Source organism: Cladophialophora bantiana (genome assembly GCF_000835475.1).
Source record: "Cladophialophora bantiana CBS 173.52 unplaced genomic scaffold supercont1.8, whole genome shotgun sequence".
NCBI classification, from domain to species: domain Eukaryota; kingdom Fungi; phylum Ascomycota; class Eurotiomycetes; order Chaetothyriales; family Herpotrichiellaceae; genus Cladophialophora; species Cladophialophora bantiana.
The window spans coordinates 36,460-54,392 of NW_015971582.1; the positions used below are offsets into that span (position 1 = coordinate 36,460).

Below are 17,933 nucleotides of genomic sequence, written 5' to 3' on the forward strand. Positions count from 1 at the left end.
AAGCACGCGCATGCATTCAGCGGGCCGCAAATTTTTGACAAGAGGTATTAGACAATACTGCACTACCTGACCGATGGATAACAATGCTTAGCAACAACGGGTACCCAGAACAGCTAGAAACTGCAGTTGCTGAAATAAAAAGGTGGGGCCTTCGAGAAGCCGCAGACCGTGAGAATACCATGAGTGCCCAAACTACGCCTGAAGGCGGCATCGGAAGCGGATGACCTAGATGAGCTAAGTGCACGGCACGACGACGCTTATGTCTTCATACACTATGGAACTCTTCGTGATATTTCTCCAATGATTGCCAAACTCATAGAGCTAACGTTCGGGGATGAACGAGATGAATGGGATGAACTTCACTCAGGGGAAAAGCTGGGAGAACACAATGCTCAGACTGCATGATGGGAAGTTCCGTGTGAGAATTGCGGCCATGCCGGAATACCTCAAATTCAAGCATGACTCTGCTCCTTGCATACATGGGCATCAGCAAGTAAACAGACATTCAAACATTGTGCGAAGTCCAACGAGAGATAAGCTATGGTATCCATCAATTACTATAGCTATGAAGATGTTGCTAGAGCAATCAGCAGGAGGGGCAAGGCATGTTGCTTATGGTAAGGTTTGAGGCTACTAGTGCTATCCTCAAGGACAGCAGTACTTGTTTGCGGTACTTCAAAACGTTTCAGTGGTGTTCGGATGGAAAACGGAAATAATCCGAACTTTTGGTGGCTGATATAGACTTTATTCCCAAAAACAGATTTACATCCAAACCCCCGCACTGCCGCCTACCTCTTCGCCACCACAAGAAGAGCGCCATAATGGATAGTTTCGGGAACCTCAAGTATGGCCGCAAAGTTTTACGAGGCTTGTCGATCAAAGGAACTTTTTGCTAGGTCATTTAGACCCTGTTCTTGGTAGATATTGGTCCTACCTCGAGAATGTCACCTTCGTATTCGATCCGTTGGCTGACGGTGGCAGAGAGTCCGAGAGTGAATGACCGGGCCACGATAGGCATACTTGATGGCGAGTTGTGACTTCCTGGCCTGTATTTCAGCGATGCTGTGGACGGCGCACCTGAAACTCTGCTCTTACCCGAGTCCCACCGGCCCAACGTGCGCCGCCGGTTCAAAGGCTCGTTGCTAAATGTCAACCGAGACATGACGGTCGATGAAGTCGCGATAGCGGCGGAAGCGGTTAATGGCCGACGGAAGAGGCGGTCCTGGAAGCGATGGAGCTAACGTCCAAGATGCCAGCTGCAAACCCCAATTCTACGATACCGTGGAGGAACACCCGGGGTGACTTGGTGGTGGAGATGCCCATATGTAATGGCTGATGTCAGAGCGATGTCGAGAGGGTACGGAGTTTCGTATTCTTTCAGGCATCGAGACCGAGTCTCGGTAGCTAAAGTTAGAGATTCTCCATGATGGTTAACCTCCTCAACAATACAACACCCAGCACAGACCCTCCCAAGTCGTCGTCCGTGGCCCTTGAGCTCCCGTAGCTGCTCGTGGCGCCGTCCCATATCCTCACTAATCGGTCCCCCGAACTGGACGCGGTTGCCTCAAATCACAGGGATTTCCTCCAACAGGACAATCTCCCACTGCATATTTTCCTCCAATCTGAGTCAGCTTCCGACCTACACTGGACTTGTCAAGGAATGATGTTTTCGGTCCCTCTCTGATATTGTCTCCTTAACCTTGTCCGGGTGGGGCTGTGATTATCTTCTTGTGGCTTTATGCCCATCTCGCGCTCCAAATATTCCGGCCATCGCAGCGCATAGAAACCTTCAATTGTTATTGTCTTCTTCACCTTTAGTTGCGTCAGTGCTCGAACAAAGCAGAGGTCCTTCCCCAAACCTCTATGGACAATGTTCTCCGAGTCCCAATAAACGGTCAGATGTTGCAAATTTGTGGCTTCACGGCCGAGCTTCTCAAAAAGTTGGCTCCAGTGCGTTGCAGGAGGACTGTCGCAACACGCGTCAACGAAGACGACGAGGTCAGTGATATAGGCGGGATTGTTCTTGTTTAGCCAACGAAGGAGAGAGCACGGTTGAGATACGTTCACAGTAAGTGAGCTTAGGAGGGACTGTGCAGCGTCTTCGTTGATTGTTCGACAGTTCTGTAGGATTGGATCTGTTTTTTCGTCCCACCAATAACCGCCGTTTCTATTGTGGAAGAAGATGTACGGTGGGGACTCCATTATGTATGGCTTTCGGTAGCTTGAGTCGGGGGCTGTAGTGTGAACCTCGTATGCTTAGATGAATGGTGCTGGTTTGCTGGCATTAGCCATTGATGTAGGAGGCGGGTCGGAATCGCCGTCCAGCGGGTTCGACAGCGAGACTATTTAATTTCAATATCGGCTAGGATCTTTGAGCGTGGTTTGGGAAGACGGTTTTTACTCTCTTGTAGACAACAAAGTCCGACTACGGAAAAATTGCAAAAAGGAATGGCGAAAAGCTCAAGGTGTTCAATCATCGAGGGTGATGACCGCAGCCATGCTCAGCATGGTCCGCCGAGGGAAGGTAAGCTTTTGGCACCACGTGAACTCGGCTTACCTTCCCCTACGTCTAAAGTTAACGGGAGGACATTTCGTCATCGAGGTGGGAATCCATTTGACCCCGAAAATCTACAGTACCGCCCGTACCCATCGCCATGCTTCCTCCAGGTTGTAAATCCATCATGGTCTCGACCATTCTGAACCTAATGACGCATGTTTGATTCTCTAGGTTGACGCACAAGTGATAGTGCCGGTAACGTCCTCCCACAGCCTCATGGAGTGTCCCATCATCGATATCCTGTAGAATGCCGCCATGCTGTCCCGCGACAGAGGTGGAAAGTCTCTGGTTGGCACCAACATGGCCCAATTTCACATCTCATCAAGTACCCCACCCCAGCCCTACGACGTGATTCGACGAACAATCATATGTGGACGACTCTGTCTTCTATATACCGCTTTCCAAATGTCGGTATCATCCTACTCGTCATGGATGACCCAAGTATGCAGCAAGCAGCCTCCTATGTCAAAGAAACTGCCGACCCGTCAGCGCTGACCATGTCATCTACTGGCCGAAATTCCTCACCTTATCCAAACGCTATGTACGGGATCAGCAGCAGCACAGGACGACGCAATCGAAAAACATTTCACACATCCATTCTATTGGGACTGGGAGCTAGGCAGGTCTCCGATGGTACATTGTCCTGATCTACCGGTGGTACCAGATTCTAAGTCCTCATATTGACATCTTCATTCGACATTGCTGGTGTGCAACTCTTTTCCCATCTCTGCAATATCATTTCGCGGAAAAGGCTTCTCCTCTACGTCCCCCTGCACAGAACTTCCGTCTCTGATTCATTCCCATTTTAAATTGCCCCAGTCAAACTCGTTGCAGTTTTGCAGCTCAACGCGGATCCGGCTAGTGACTATGCAGATACGTCAGAGCCACCGACGGAAGCTTCATTGGGTCGGTAAGACAAAGTAGACTACGGAATCAACAAGGCTTGTAAGCAGGGACGAAGAAAAACCAGAAGGGGCTGGAGCCCTTCGAAATTTAAAGAAGTTGGTTTAAAGAAGTTGGGCCAAGCAGTGACGACGTCAAATACTTCATCCAATCTCAGGACGACCTCTATCAAATGAGCAAATTGGATCAACTTCCTTGTGCCCTGGGGACTCGATGTTTTCTTCATGGTGGTCTAGCAATTTTTGGGCTACAATTCAGTGTGCCATTGGCGTGAGACTGTTCGATGTCTTGATATGGTCGCCTAGCTCGTCGACAACAACGACAAGGATATCCTCGGCGCTGACTGAATCTGGTTGACAATGGCCTTGCTGGACGCTGTCCGACGTATGAACAGCAGGCGACATGATGCCGAACAAGTGGAACCGGGACCTGATTTGTATTCTGCTGCGATTGTGGGAGGGTTCACCGGCATCCACGTGTGATACCCACCCTGGCTACACGAGGCAGTGTACGAAATATAGTAAGCGTTCACTGCACGGGTCGAGCAGCCGTCCATATAATCCTCACACAACCTGTAAAATCAGTGCAATTGGACCCGTCTACACGAAACCGTGTTGCTTGAAGAAAGGAACCTGTCAACTAGTCAGGACATGTCATCCTCACATTCGCTTTCGAGTCTGCTAAGGAGTCTCCTGTCAGTGCGCTCTTGCACCGGAAACCGTTAGTTTGCCTTCGCTGCTTTTTGAGGATGTCTAGAGCTGCTAAGCTCGTCTATCCCGTTTGTGAGACGCGCATTGCCGCCAATAAGGCAGCCTTTTAGCCATTTCCCGGTCATTGAACGTTTTCTTGTTCCCACGCTTCAGCACCGTGATCAAGTACAACTTTCATTCGAATCTTGATGTCACCTAATTTGGCCAGAAAGCGCCTCTCCGCCTGCGGTCGCATGAAGCGATTCGTGTCGTAGGTCACTTCCCTAACGAGAGCCCTCCATCACGGTATCAAAATGTCATGCCTCCTCCCCCGTAGAACTAGATTCATCGCTCTTCCATTTTTTCCATACCAAAAGAGCAGCAGAATAACATAAGGAGCCATCCAACTCCAGGCACGATCACATCACCTCCGTCGTGGGTTTCTGTGCATAAACGACATGGCTAGGCGGCAAAAAGTCATGGGTCAGCACACTGTGCGCGTCGAGGACCGCGAAGGTGGTTACTCGAGGTGATGATCGCGCAGAGCCTTACAAATCATGAATCATATGCACATTCTTCTTCATCGCATCCTGCCTGACTGCCGCCAAAAAGGCATAAATGGCCTCCACTGACCATCCTAGGGCCCTGGTGAATAGCGCCAGCGTGAGACCTTCGAGGCCTTGGAGGAGCTGGTAAAGATTCAGTGCACCGACTCGTTTCTGTCCAAGTCAGTCCAGCAAAGCATTTCGCGGGTGCAACTTCCATGCTGCCCCGCAATCAAAGCGTGCAACATGCAACGAAGGGCAGGCAATACCAATATCTTGTCCTTCGGCCACGCACCCAAAGGCAATCTGAACACTTTGTGATGGACGTTTACAAATCCGGCCTCGCGAACCCAGGGCTCCAAATGTGGGCCAGGAGAAGCGGTCCTTCCAATTCTCTCGCAGCCGTCCAGCAGCGTGTCATACCATTCTTTGACTTTGTTATCGGGAGGTATCGAATTGTCTTGAGAATAGTTGTGGAGGTCGAAGTCTTGAAACTCGACCCAAGCACCTGGTTTCAGATTTCTAAGAGGAAACTTCTCAGTCCTGTGCTACTACTGGCAAAACAATTGGAGGCTGGAAGAGAACCAGGGGAGGGGGGGAAAGAGGAAAGTGAGACTTCACTGGTAGCATTGACGCATCAATCCAGGCCAGTCAGCGATCGAGCCGGCCATATAACGGGAGTGGATATACTCGAAGGGCTGTGAATACTGCCACTCCGATTCGACGTCGTCTACTTCAAACGATACGTTCGGAGGGACCCTGTGCATCGTCAGAAAGCACACCTGGCCTGGATGAGGCTTCTTACCATTGCGGCTGAATTGGGCTCAGATCGTTGCCAATCTAGGGGTGAAGATTGGGTCAGAGTCATCCTCGCCGAGAAGACGCAAGACTTACTACTTGAGCAGTAGGGAACATGTCCCCTTCGAGGCACGAAGTCAGCCTGGGTGAAACGCTTGTCAGTGATCACCAACCGATTTGAATGGCCCAAGTCCCGGTCCCCGTGCCAATGTCTAGAATTCGGCCGATGCCCTCCTGCAACGGGGCGAAAAAGTGGTTTCCTCCCATTGCCGTCAGGAGCACCTCGTGCATCATGTCGTACCTCTCCTGTTCTCCTTCGTCATTCGGAAAACTGTAGGCTGTTCACTCGTTTGTTGGCGTTTGTCTTCGTCAACATTAAACCAAGGACTTACTGCCTTCTCGGAAACTATGATATCGGCGGCCGTGGTCCCATTTGTAATTCGTGGCGCTGTAACTCAGGGAAGTCGTATAACTTGCTCTTCATCCCAAAGTCAGCGGGAGAAACGTCAACAAGGAAGCATCATGGGGGAATCGGCATACAGTTCGTCTCCACCATAAGCAGAGTCGACATCCTCTGCGCCCTCCTGTAGACGACTTGTCAAGCCTGAGTAAATAGCTCGTTTCGATAAACTCACCTCCACCGCAAGAGCGAGAGCGACATCATCGACGGGTTGAGTGGCCATCCCGCCGATAAGCTAGTGATAAAATGCAAGCTTTCGGAGATGTAGGCAACAAAGTTTAAGAACCACAAGTCATCGAAAGCGGGGAGCTCTAGAACTGAAATCAGGAGCTGCGGGTGCGGATGCGGACGCGTTTGACGGGCCGATAGGTACTGGCAAATCATGGATACACCAGAGCGATAAATTCTGGCACTGCGCAGATTTTGGGGCTCTCTTCGGTTGGGACTCTGGGAACGTGGGCCGTCTAGGGTCGAATTGATGTGACAAGAGGAATACGGCGCGCCAGATGGTACCGAGACCGGCGACTGGATTGATGTTGCGCTGTTGAGCCTTAGCGCCTTGGCATCCATTAGACAGATAGATAGCTGTCAGACACTCTCCTTCATGGATACACGAATACAATACCGCCTGTTACACCCGCACACCTCCTCCCTGTCCCACAGCGCTGATCTTTCGGGGCGGGGAAGTAGGGCGAACAATTGGACAAGGACGAAGGCCAAGAAGCCCAAGCTGCATGTTGGCTGCATGTTGGCTGGCGCATGTTGGGTAACGTGGCAGCTGTCACCGGAGCTCGCCAACTGCCCACCCTGGCGAGGGGCTGGAATATCATGAGACAGTCGCCACACCTGTCCCTTTATCTTCAACTCTCCCTGCCAGACGGCGAAGTCCTGGCGACATCAAGTCGAGCACAACATGTCGCAAGGATCATACATGCAAGATCTGGCGAAGCACATCTCTTCTGCGACCTCGATCCTGGCCCAATATCTCGCCTCCAATGGCCTTCCCGACCTCTCGTTCGATAAAGATGCCCCTCTCTACATGTCCGATTTGCCCGAGGACATTCAGACCGCGCGCCGACGCCTAAGGGAAGCTGCACACGAGCTGTACGTGCTGTCGACCGGTCCGAGCGAGCATATAAGATGGCTCTCATGCAACGTTGGTTTCCCCTCCTGTGCGACCAATGCTCGATCTGGGGAGGCGCTTTGAATTGACCTTGACAGTACCATGATTGCTCCAGCCTTCGCTGGATTTATCACTTCAGAATCGCCGAATTTGTGCCGCTTGATGGCGAGAAGAGCTTCTCGGACGTCGCCAAGGACGCGAATGTGGATGAAGCTCGTCTCAAACGAGTACTACGGCAAGCTATGACGAACAAGATATTTTGTGAACCACGTGTCGGTTTTGTGGCCCATACAGCCGCGTCAAGCGCTCTGGTGCGCGACCAAGGAACGCTGAACTGGGTCGGTTATACCTTGGGCGAGTCCTTTCCAGCCTCGACCAAAGTGGTCGAAGCCACGGAAAAATGGGGCCCTTCCGAAGAGAAGAACCATTGCGGCTGGAATATTGCTTTCGACACCGACTTGCCAATCTTCCAGTACCTGTCGAGCCACCCGCAGCGCGCCGGTAGATTTGCCGAAACCATGAAGGCGTTGACAAGTACGGATGGCTACCACATCCGCCACCTGACAGATGGGTATCCTTGGGGAGACTTCACCGAGGGCACCGTGGTCGATGTCAGTCTCCTTTGCTCTGCTCTTTCGTCATCGAGTGCTAAACGAAGGCCAGGTCGGTGGTTCTGTTGGCCATATGAGCATCGGCCTTGCGGAAAAATTTCCACAGCTCAAGTTCGTGGTTCAGGACCTTCCGGACATCGTCGCGGTAGGTGAGCCAGCGCTCCCTCCGGAATTGAAGGACCGCGTGTCCTTTCAGGCACACGATTTCTTCACCCCACAGCCGGTCCAAGGCGCGGACGTCTATCTACTTCGGTTCATTCTGCACGACTACTCCGACACTCATGCAACCCTTATCCTAAAGAGCCTGCTTCCTGCGTTGAAATCGACGTCAAAACTGCTGGTCATGGATGGTGTTCTGCCAGAGCCGGGAAGCATGGCCCCGAGTGAAGAGAGGCAAATTAGGTATGCTAACTTTGAGCTGCCCGAGCCCCTGGCAGGACTGAATTGCTGACAACGCTGGCAGAGTGATGGACCTGGAAATGATGACAAACTTCAACGCAAAAGAGAGAGAGCTCGATGACTGGCGCAGTCTGTTCTCCAGGGCTGATCCGAGGTTGAAGATAGCCAATGTGATCAAACCTCCTGGAAGCGTCAACTCAATAATCGAAGCGGTGCTCGAAGAGGCCTGACGAGCCCTCCCGCGTAGGTCGATGTAGAGGGAAGAAAAAGCATCGTATGATAGAGAAGCAGTCGGGTCTCCCCTCGACCTGGCCGGGCCAAGGACTAGCCAGGTACGCCTAGAATACTCATCTTAAGCTAGCTGTTCACTTCTTGCTGAATTTACTAATCTATATTTTGAGATCGTACCTTCACACTGTTGACTCATCGGCAGAACTCTTGCCAGCTCTTGCAGTCGACGATGTCACCTGCTTACTCGAAGACTCCTCAATCCACAAAAGTTGAGGTTTCCAGCCACCAGGTGCCCAGAGATCGGTTGAGCACAATATCCTTCATCACTTTCAGGTCCAATGACGAAGAAATTCGCCCTTCTCGGGGGGTCGTACGAGAAGTAAGCTGAACGCGCATTGTCCTACTCGCTCGGCGTTCATTCGAGTTACTCCCTATCTGACCCGACCATTTTGAGTATCTTTGCTAGCTCCTGGCGGTTGGCATTATGCCGCTAATCCCTTCGAGTTCCCGTCCGTCGAGGGTAAAATCCAGTCCACCTTCCAAAAGGCAATAGTAATGGAGGAGATCACCAGAACCGACAACAACAGGCTGAAAACAAGGGTTGCCAGCGGTGAGAAGCCGATATTAGACACCAGAAATCACGTAGTTGAAGGTGAAGTGCCCAATGTGCCGTCACGGTCTGTACGAGGCACCTTTGGACAGGGCGCCTTGGCAAAACATCCTGCATACCAGACCTCTGCGAGTCCCACCACATCCTTTTCCACGGATGCCACTTTCTTGACGAACGCATCTGTGCAGTCGGCGAGGATTGAGAAACTGAAGCATTGAAGCATTGAAGAGGAAAGAAATACCACATCCATCTCGGTCCCAGCAGCTGGCAAAGGGTATTATTCAAAAACTTGATGAGAACCCATTTCGGCACCCTCTAGGTCCCAAAGAGAGCCCCGGGGGATTCTTTGATTCACCCGTCCACCGAGGCTCAGAAGCCCGGAAGAGTTACGGAGACCGAATTGATAGGGGCGGAGCCAGTTTGGGACGCAGCGGCCTTTACCAAATACCCATACTGTTAAGCAGGGGGGGAAGGGTAGGGGACTTTTTCGCGGAAATCTTTATATGGTGTTGTGATCATGAGTGTTGCGTAGGTTGTCAGGTCTAATTACAGGGACGTAAAGGCCTCTATCAACGCTAAGCCTTATTAGGCAAGGCTGTCACCGCCGTCCTCGTACGATGTACCAACACTCTCTTCGCGAGCAAGTCAAGAACCTACGTCAAGCAGGCCACAGATCTTCACCTAGTCCAATCATATGCACACAAGAATATGGGCCATGGCACAAGAGAATACCCTGATTCCTACTACATTTGCTTTCGGTTGTACCGAAAAGGTGATAATTACTGAACCACTCGTTCATGTGGATTTCTGTCCCTATCAAAAACTCACACCAAAGATGACGACCATGTCTGATGTGTCGCTCGCTGTCCAAGGTTGTGCCACAATCGAGGTGGAAATTCACAGATTGAGTACGTCCTGACGTTCGCTTCCAGAAGTGTCGCTGTTCCTGCCTTTCCGTCAGTTCGTCCCTTAACAGAGTCTGGATTAGCACATCGTATTGATTGCGTCCATTTGTTCACCATTGACTGTTCCAGGTGAGGTTCGTCGTCTTCCAGTTCCTAGAGTAACTCCCCTGGAAAGATTTTTTTCCCGATTTTGTCCAGCGTCTTGACTTCGTTGATCAAGTTGCTGGCGGAATCCACCGCCCTGAGCCACGCACCACCCGGTTATGGACGATGCTCATCCCCACCATGCCGTGGTCCGTCCTGGTCGTAGTAGGGAGGATGTACCATCTTTTGTCCTCAACTCCAACTCTTCTCGAACGTAGATCCGGTTACTGGAGCTTTGAGAACCATCCTCTCTCCCCGTCACTGTATCCCTTGACATGCGAAGTCGATCTTTCGTTTGGCTAGTCCTAGTCCCGATGTCTCCACCACTGGTTATTTGTCTCCGGTTAGGCGTGTCCGGCCTGCTCCTCTCTTCTCCCCGATGACAAGACCCAGTAGTCTATCTCAACCTTCACTCTCCAGTGTCGTCTAGCCTCTTAAGTCCTGCCTACCTCTTAGAAGCTGCCTCGAAGGAATCAGTGGCGGCGGCCTTGCCCTTGCGGGTCGGGTCTTGGCGGTGACTTTGCCTTCCTTGCGCCCCTTCTTTTTCGCCAGATCTGCGTGATCCGACGAGGCGACCAAGGCCCAACGCTGACAAGCATCGTTTGCCTTATGTCCTTCGATAGTGCCGCATGCAGCGCGACCCTCTTCGGGGTCCACATCTGCCCTTCGAAACTGTCCCTCTCCGAGCCACCAGGTCCCGCGAAGCGGAGGTGTTTGATAGACTGCTTTGGTGCGCGGTGGAATGCTGCGTAGGATTTGTCAATTCTCGTCAACCGCATTGTTCGTTGAAAAAGTTTCAAATTGTCCTCCGAGAAGGCTGCGACCAAGGCCGAGATCACCATAGCCACTGCACCCAAGGACACATTCTTGATGCGATATACAGTGTGCAGAGGCGAGACTATCACCAGGCGTTGATCCAAATACCGGGGGTTATCTCAGCCATCTAGCCAGCACCTTGGATACCTGCTCGGATGTCTCAAAACACACTACTAGGTCCTTCCCGAGGGAAGAGACCTCAAGGGGAGCCGGCGGTGGGTTATCGTCGACGGATGTGCGTTTCATGCGTTCAGGAAGTCTAGCTGATCAAACGACTCATTCTTAGTAGTAGGCTTGAAAGCAATCAAGAAATGACCGTCAGCTAGGATGCGGATGAAGGATGAAATAATTTCGAAGGTGGTTGGTTCGGGCTCGGTCTCTGTGCCTTTGCTCCCATCCTTGACCTCCATCCTCTCTTCCATCATCGCCGTGTTCTGGTGGGTGTCGAAGATCGTGATTGGGTGTACCAAACACCAGCCGTCCACCATCACTGTTTCATTGGCCGCCAGTGCCTCGATGACATGCCGTTCTGCGCCCAAGTCGTTCTGATGCGCAAGCCTTCGACCGTTCGTGTCGGCCCGGTGTCTAACCATATTCCAGTCCCCACAGATGATGTCGCACGCTGGCTGGCTTTCCATGGACCCCAACTCTTCCTCCATCTCCCTGGAAAAGTGAGTTCGTCTTGCCTCTGTTGGGAACTGTACAAACACCCGATCGTCCATTTGTCCTCTTTCAGAGCAAATCTCGACCATTAATGTCTTCTCGGCTATGCTTTGCAAAGCATGTGTTGAGGTTGAGGCGCTCACATTCGTCGTGATCTTGACATCAAGTTGATCTTTGTCAAGGAGGATAGTGCTAGAAATGCATACCCAACCCCTCCTTTTCACATCCACCTCTGTGTATATATATATAAGCAGCCAACCTCGCCTCCTATAGACACCCCACAAGTTCAATCCTCTCAATCCCGGATGGATGGCTACTCCCTCTGCTTCACTGTCGGCCATTACGCCCGTGACGATGCGTAAATTAGGCCAGTTGTCCCTGAGTTCGTTCCCTCCAGTTCCGTTGATGTGCGTATCTAACAGCCCCAAACCACACTATGACCCTTCCTCACGGGATCCAGGATTTGTGCCCTCTTTCTCTCTTGTTCTTGCGCTGTTCGTCTTTAGCGAAGCCACCCGAAAGCCATGCCCCATGTCGTGTTTCAGTCATCTTGTGGTCTTGTCATGTTGATGATTTGATTTATGGGGAGTATCTGCTGTTATCCCTTGAGCTGGGTCTCAATGTAGTCCGAATCGCGTGGCTGCACGCAGAATTTACGCAAGCAAGGAGAGGAAGGAATGACGAGGACTTTGAGGTCTGCACCTGCTATCTGTGCTTGCTCTGCTGTTTGTTCGCTTTCTCTTTCATTGTCAACTTCGCGTTTGCGGGCCGCGCGTCGCGTCACCATCACTCGAGGAAGACGATTATGACCATCGCTTCTCTTCAAGAAGCCGAAGGCTTGTCAATCTCGAATATCGCGGTACATCCCTTCCCGCCTGTTCATGCAAAGCGGTGACTCCAGCTAGGATGTGTCTCAAGAGTGTCATGTTGTTTACAATTGGAACGGTGACTTAGAGGATGTGCTTTCATGGGTGGGTCTGAAACTGGATGTTCGAAGTCATTGATCTTTCAGTCGACGGCTTGTTGGTGGTATCGGAGCAGGGACGGATGGGTTGTGCAAACGCTTCTTGTGTAGGCGATGGACATCCTGTGTAACGGAGTGGTGCGTCAGTTGGCCGGGTCAGGTCCGTTTCCCTTCGGCGATGATGGTCATGTGCCTGGAGCCATCGGTAAAGAGAGCAAGCCCGGCGATAAAGAATGAAGTCCCTTCTGCCTACGGAGGGCGTCGCAGTGTTGGAGAATATCAATACTTTATGTTATGGCGTGGCTGGTCACCCAGGTGAAACAGATACAGAACCCCGTTTCAGTCGTGCAACGGCCGCTCAATGGCTGTCATCTTAGCATCCCATGCCCTACGTCTCTTTCATTGGCCACTCAAGAGCAGGATGCCATTCTGGTCCCAGTAATCTCGCAACGAGATCAATTGTCTGCTGCGCCCATCCAGCGAGAAACCATTTCTGGGATCTGCAACCGATTCCTGCAGACCAGTGGCAGAATATCACCAGGGAGACCGGGTCGCGTTGTTTCAGAAGCGACATGTATTCCACTGGAATCGAGGATGGCCAATATACCAGGTGTAGCCATGTCGAGGGAGATCCAGATGTGATGGCGAACCAACTATGAAGGAAACGGATAGCTTCAGCGCGTGCAATCCGAGTTTCGAGGGGAGCATTCGAGCGACTGTTCAATGACTCAAGGCGCTCTAACGCTTGCTGGTGGCTGCTGTAGAGAGGTGCGGGTTGAAAGTGTCGCCTCTGGAGGAAAAGGTTGCTCACCCGACTTTGAGCCAAGTAAGGATGAAGCTGGCCGATCAAGGACCACGCACCCCGCAAGGCTGATAGTGCATGAACAAGTTGCCCAAAAGCTTCTTCTAGAGTCCTGTCGCCGGATGCCCTGGCGGCACCAAGCTGAAAGACGGATATCAGCAAGGAGAAGGCCAGCACTGCGACGCAGTTGTCCTTTGTTATCTCAGCCACGTTAGATCGAAATTGAACCGTTGCTTCTCTATGGTTCCGCCATGCCGCCAGGTGATATTCGCTCCGATTCGGTGGCTGCAGGAAACAGATATGCAGCGCAGACGTTGCCAGCAAGGCGTGGCGCAGAAAGGCATTGTTCTCGGCGTGCAGGGGGACCTCGATCTCCCATGTCCAGCGAGTTTCACTGAACCATGCCAAAGTGGTGGAGGTTGTTGAGACGAAGTTCGACAACAAGAGAACGGGTTCAACATGTTGACTCATGGGAGCGGATGGATTCAGCAAGCATATTACATGATTTGTTCGGTTTGGGATAGGCCTCAGCGTGTGAGCCGTGGGCAGCGGACTGTCCAAGTGCTCGAAGTCGCATTCCTCGCCGCGTCTGTCGCAGTGCTTGCATCGTGGCGCCTGCAAGTCGCACTGTTATTAGAACGCGAGTCAGTCAGCATCGTTCAGGGACAAATCAAGGGGACGTCATATGGCCTACCCTGACCCTCCTTCTTTTGCAGTTGCTACACCCGTTGCGGGTCTTGGTATGATAGTTTCTCGAACCGGCCATCTCGCAACGAGTATCAAAGAAAGATTCAACTTCACAAATGGCCGAGAGGGTTTAGTGAACGAAGAGAGGAGGCACAGCTGAGGTAGCTGGACTCGTTCATGGCTCAGATCCTTTCTCCCAGTCGGCTGGCCCCTGACGGCTGTGTGGCTGAATAAAGATTCTCCCCAACGATCCTTTGAGAGAGCTTTGTAACAGCACTCCTGTCCCACAATACTCCCACCTAGCTTTCGACGCGGGATCATCGAGGCGAAGTTGACTGCAATTTCTAGAGGTCATTTTGCATTTCGAAACGGAGAACGGCCGTCGCGCTATTCGCTCATTTAGTTTAGTGTACGAAGTGCCAAGACATGGATCCTTGACGAGGCTGAACCGCCTGGGCAATTTCGCCGTGTTCCTATTCGGTACTTTGGGGCCCAAAGACCTTCAGCACCAACAACTCTGGCACCTTCCAAACACCAGAATCCTGGCCTTGATCAAACCACTCTCCGTTTCCACAGTGGAAATGTGTCGGGAATCGACTGGACTCAGCGATGCAGTCTGCCCAGGAGAGACACTGCCATCAGGGGAGTTGATTTAAGGAGGCTCCAATTCCCGGAGATGGAGGTCTCATCCATCCAATATTGACCACCTCTTCTTCACTTTACCTTGCCCCAGTGACGATGCTTCGTGCTTTGACTTTTCTGTGCACCTTTGCACTGGTCACAGCAGCTCAAGGCACACAAGTCAGTGAATACTCAGTCCAACGGGTGGCGACGTTGCCGAATTTCCTTGTCGAAAATCTGGCTGTAAGAGCCAATGGTCAAATCCTTGTTACAACCTCAGCTCCTGCGGCTACACTATTGCAAATCAACCCCCTTTCAGCCAGCAATGCCACTCTCGTCGCGCGATTTCCGAGCGTATCTGGTTCTTATGGTATCACTGAACTTCAACCGGATGTGTTCTATGTGGCGACCGGCAACTTCTCCATCCAAACAAGGCAGCCTGTCCCAGAGTCATTCACACTCTTTAAACTTGACATGGCCGACTTTCATCAGCTTCCCATCGGAAGGGTAACCAGCCTTCCGATTCCGCGCAAGATCGCGACACTTACGGATGCCATTGTCCTTAACGGACTCACGCATATCGATGGACAGGACGGATTTGTTTTGGCGGCTGATTCGTATGCCGGCGTGATTTGGAAGGTCGACGTCACCACAGGAAGCGTCGTGGCGGTGATAAAGGACGATTCGATGAATCCCAGTCCCTCTGGAGCAGCAGGAATCAATGGCTTGAAGTATCAAAGTGGCTTTCTCTACTATACCAACACCGGGACAAACCTATATTATCGCGTCGCTGTCCATGTCAACGGTACCGCATCAGCGAATCCCGAGGTCATCGCGCAGATCACGAAACCGGACGACCTCATCCTGGACAACGCTGGAACGGCCTACATCTGCCAGCAAGTCAATGCTGTGAGCCGCGTCGCCGGCAATGGGACGGAGCAGATCATTGCAGGTAGCGCGAACAGCAATGACAGTTCGCTTCTAGGGCCGACCGCAGTGGCTTGGGGAAGGCTTCTCACAGACAAGAACAAACTGTATGTGACCACCAACGGAGGACAGTCGGCTGCTTCAAATCAGGTGTTAGGATCTCAGGGACTCTCCATGATCGGGCCTTTTGAGCAGGAATCCACAGCAGAGAGCAACTCTTCGACTTCAGCTACAGTTTCGTCAACACCAGGTGCTGCTACACAGACACAGTCTACAGGAGGAGCTCCTACACTTTTTGATCAACAAGTGCGCTGGTATCTTCCAATGGTTTTTCCGCTGGTTCTTTTTTGTGTGCTCTCTGCCGAGTTCTCTGGATGATAGATATCTTTGCCTTTTTTTAATTTTCACCTGAGCCAAGTAATAACCCAAGAAATGAGCCCTTTTTCTGTTCCACATCCATCACCCACACTTGCATGAATTATTAATCAACGCCTTGCGGAAATCCGTAGGAACCAGCTACCACGATGACGGTGTCCAGCAACAAGAACGCCACCCAAGGCAGGAGAAACAGCGATGTCGGTGTTGAACGCCTGGCCTTGCTATGTTCTCGCTACATCCATTCCAGATACGATGTTGGCGTCACTCATACCGTTTCCGACAGCAGTCCTTTTCAGGGACATAAACATGAACATGAATATGAACGTGGCCTCCTTCCCTTACAGCCGGGCGTGCTTGCTTGCCCGTCGAATTTGTTGGGGTACACAGCAAGAGTGTCGAGAATACACTCCTCGGAGCGGCGGCGTCGCACTGTCTGGCGGGTTATGCAAACACCCACTTCCCTTCCACGGTTGAACGTCACAGGTACAAAGCGAGGAGTGCTGAAGGGTTGAATTGGCGTTCTACTGCCAGATCGACGTTTATTCCGCTGTATGATCTCCCGACGCGTCGCGGAGTTGGTTGACAGAAACGTGCATGGAAAGGAGGGAGGGAGGTATGTGAACAGCATAACTGCAAATATCTGTAAGAGAACCAAGGTCCAAGGCATTCTAGAACTCGTAACAAGTAGATCGATCTGTCCGTCTGTGCAGGCTCCCCGGGAACCCCTCGGTCCGGGGGGTTCACCGGCCGGGGCAACTGGCCGGCGGCACCCAACACTGGGGTGGGGACGCCCTTGGCAGGCTTCGGCCGTCCGACGTTCAATTAACAGCCAACCTAGAACCGGGACAGAAAAGGGGAATCTGACTTGCTAATTAAAACATAGCATTGCGATGGCCAGAAAGTGGTGTTAACGCAATGTAATTTCAGCCGGGTGCCCTGAAGGTCAAAGTGAAGTAATTCAAATAAGCGCGGGTAAACGGTACGTCTTTCAAACTCCTCTGTAGCATTATCCTAACGTATGGAATTTAGGCTGGAGTAACTACGACTCAACCACAACGAAGAGGGTCATGAAAGCGGCGTAAAAGGCGTCCACTGTTAGGGTTACCGGGCCTTCTTTGACTCGGTTGGATAATGCCTTGGGAGAGAGTTTGGTTTCCTGTTACAAAACGCCAAATATCCCCTCTCCCGTTCCGAGTGGTGATCCAGTTGTCAACTGCATCCCAATGACAACGAACACTGTCAGGGCAGACACAAACACATGGTACAATTGGTGCAATTCCTGGAAGTTGCCGTCATGACCACCTGGGTGAGCGGTGTAAGTGGAAGCCGCTGCCTTTGGGAACGTTCAGGTGGTGCTACTGTAGGTTCAGAAGCAGCCTTTCTCAACCAACCTGGCGCACTTTATCCTTGATGCGACGTATATAGTCTTTGGAAAGGTTCCAGGCCGGCTGTGGTGCTGTCTCGAGACAAGGTCACGCCGGCGGGGGACCGAACCACACCTCTTGCACCCCCCCCTCCCCCCCGGCCCCCCCGGCCCCAGGTCCGACGACTCACAAAAACTGTGGCGCCCGGCTACTCTTGGCGACGGAAAACGCACTGCGTGGAGGAACGCGACATCGACCAATGCATGTGGTACGAAAACGCTTGCATCGCGACATGTCCTCCTGCCATTCGACGAAATGTATGCTGTGTGACCAACATCACTGAGAGTCATGACGCTTGCGTGGCTTAGAGACGGCATTCACCTTTGCCTTGGCCAAGATATAACTGAGTTCCGGCGCAACTACCATCAATCGTTCTCCTACACATCGCATGCACGGTTCCTGTGTCGTTTAGAATCTAGTTTACGTAAAAAGAGATGTCGGATCTGCAAGTGCAGCTAGCGGGTTTAATGACTGAGTGGGATTTATACAAGGGTCATGACGACCAGAAGCATTCACTGATCACGGTATGGCAAACTTATGAGGTCTCAGATGGTTTCCTTACTTCCGATCTAGAATCTGTTTGCACACATCGAAAGTCAATCTATTAAGTTATCGGATGCCGAATCGGAGCTTCGTGATAAGAAGGATATGATCAAATTGACCCGTGCTTAAGTTA

At 51.7% G+C, this 17,933-nt stretch overlaps 6 protein-coding genes across 6 annotated transcripts; 2 read left to right on the forward strand and 4 right to left on the reverse strand.

Moving 5' to 3' along the window:
• Positions 1–1,653: 1,653 nt before the first annotated feature.
• On the reverse strand, positions 1,654–2,202 carry Z519_05680 (uncharacterized protein; the record flags this gene model as incomplete). The annotated part of the gene is made up of 1 exon (XM_016763420.1): positions 1,654–2,202. The coding sequence occupies one exon, from the start codon at positions 2,200–2,202 to the stop codon at positions 1,654–1,656; it is 549 nt and encodes a 182-aa protein (XP_016619744.1).
• Positions 2,203–4,697: 2,495 nt separating this feature from the next.
• Positions 4,698–6,175, reverse strand: Z519_05681 (uncharacterized protein; the record flags this gene model as incomplete). The annotated part of the gene is made up of 9 exons (XM_016763421.1): positions 4,698–4,868; positions 4,964–5,216; positions 5,316–5,453; positions 5,500–5,534; positions 5,589–5,614; positions 5,666–5,830; positions 5,885–5,970; positions 6,033–6,076; positions 6,128–6,175. The coding sequence occupies 9 exons, from the start codon at positions 6,173–6,175 to the stop codon at positions 4,698–4,700; spliced, it is 966 nt and encodes a 321-aa protein (XP_016619745.1).
• A 690-nt stretch (positions 6,176–6,865) lies between these two features.
• On the forward strand, positions 6,866–8,315 carry Z519_05682 (uncharacterized protein; the record flags this gene model as incomplete). Its single annotated transcript, XM_016763422.1, has 4 exons — positions 6,866–7,108; positions 7,174–7,686; positions 7,739–8,088; positions 8,150–8,315. 4 exons carry the CDS (start codon positions 6,866–6,868, stop codon positions 8,313–8,315), a joined length of 1,272 nt encoding a protein of 423 aa, XP_016619746.1.
• A 2,718-nt stretch (positions 8,316–11,033) lies between these two features.
• Z519_05683 (uncharacterized protein) lies at positions 11,034–11,450 on the reverse strand (the record flags this gene model as incomplete). The annotated part of the gene is made up of 1 exon (XM_016763423.1): positions 11,034–11,450. One exon carries the CDS (start codon positions 11,448–11,450, stop codon positions 11,034–11,036), a length of 417 nt encoding a protein of 138 aa, XP_016619747.1.
• Positions 11,451–12,806: 1,356 nt separating this feature from the next.
• On the reverse strand, positions 12,807–13,691 carry Z519_05684 (uncharacterized protein; the record flags this gene model as incomplete). The annotated part of the gene is made up of 1 exon (XM_016763424.1): positions 12,807–13,691. One exon carries the CDS (start codon positions 13,689–13,691, stop codon positions 12,807–12,809), a length of 885 nt encoding a protein of 294 aa, XP_016619748.1.
• Positions 13,692–14,645: 954 nt separating this feature from the next.
• Z519_05685 (uncharacterized protein) lies at positions 14,646–15,833 on the forward strand (the record flags this gene model as incomplete). Its single annotated transcript, XM_016763425.1, has 1 exon — positions 14,646–15,833. The coding sequence occupies one exon, from the start codon at positions 14,646–14,648 to the stop codon at positions 15,831–15,833; it is 1,188 nt and encodes a 395-aa protein (XP_016619749.1).
• Positions 15,834–17,933: the final 2,100 nt, after the last annotated feature.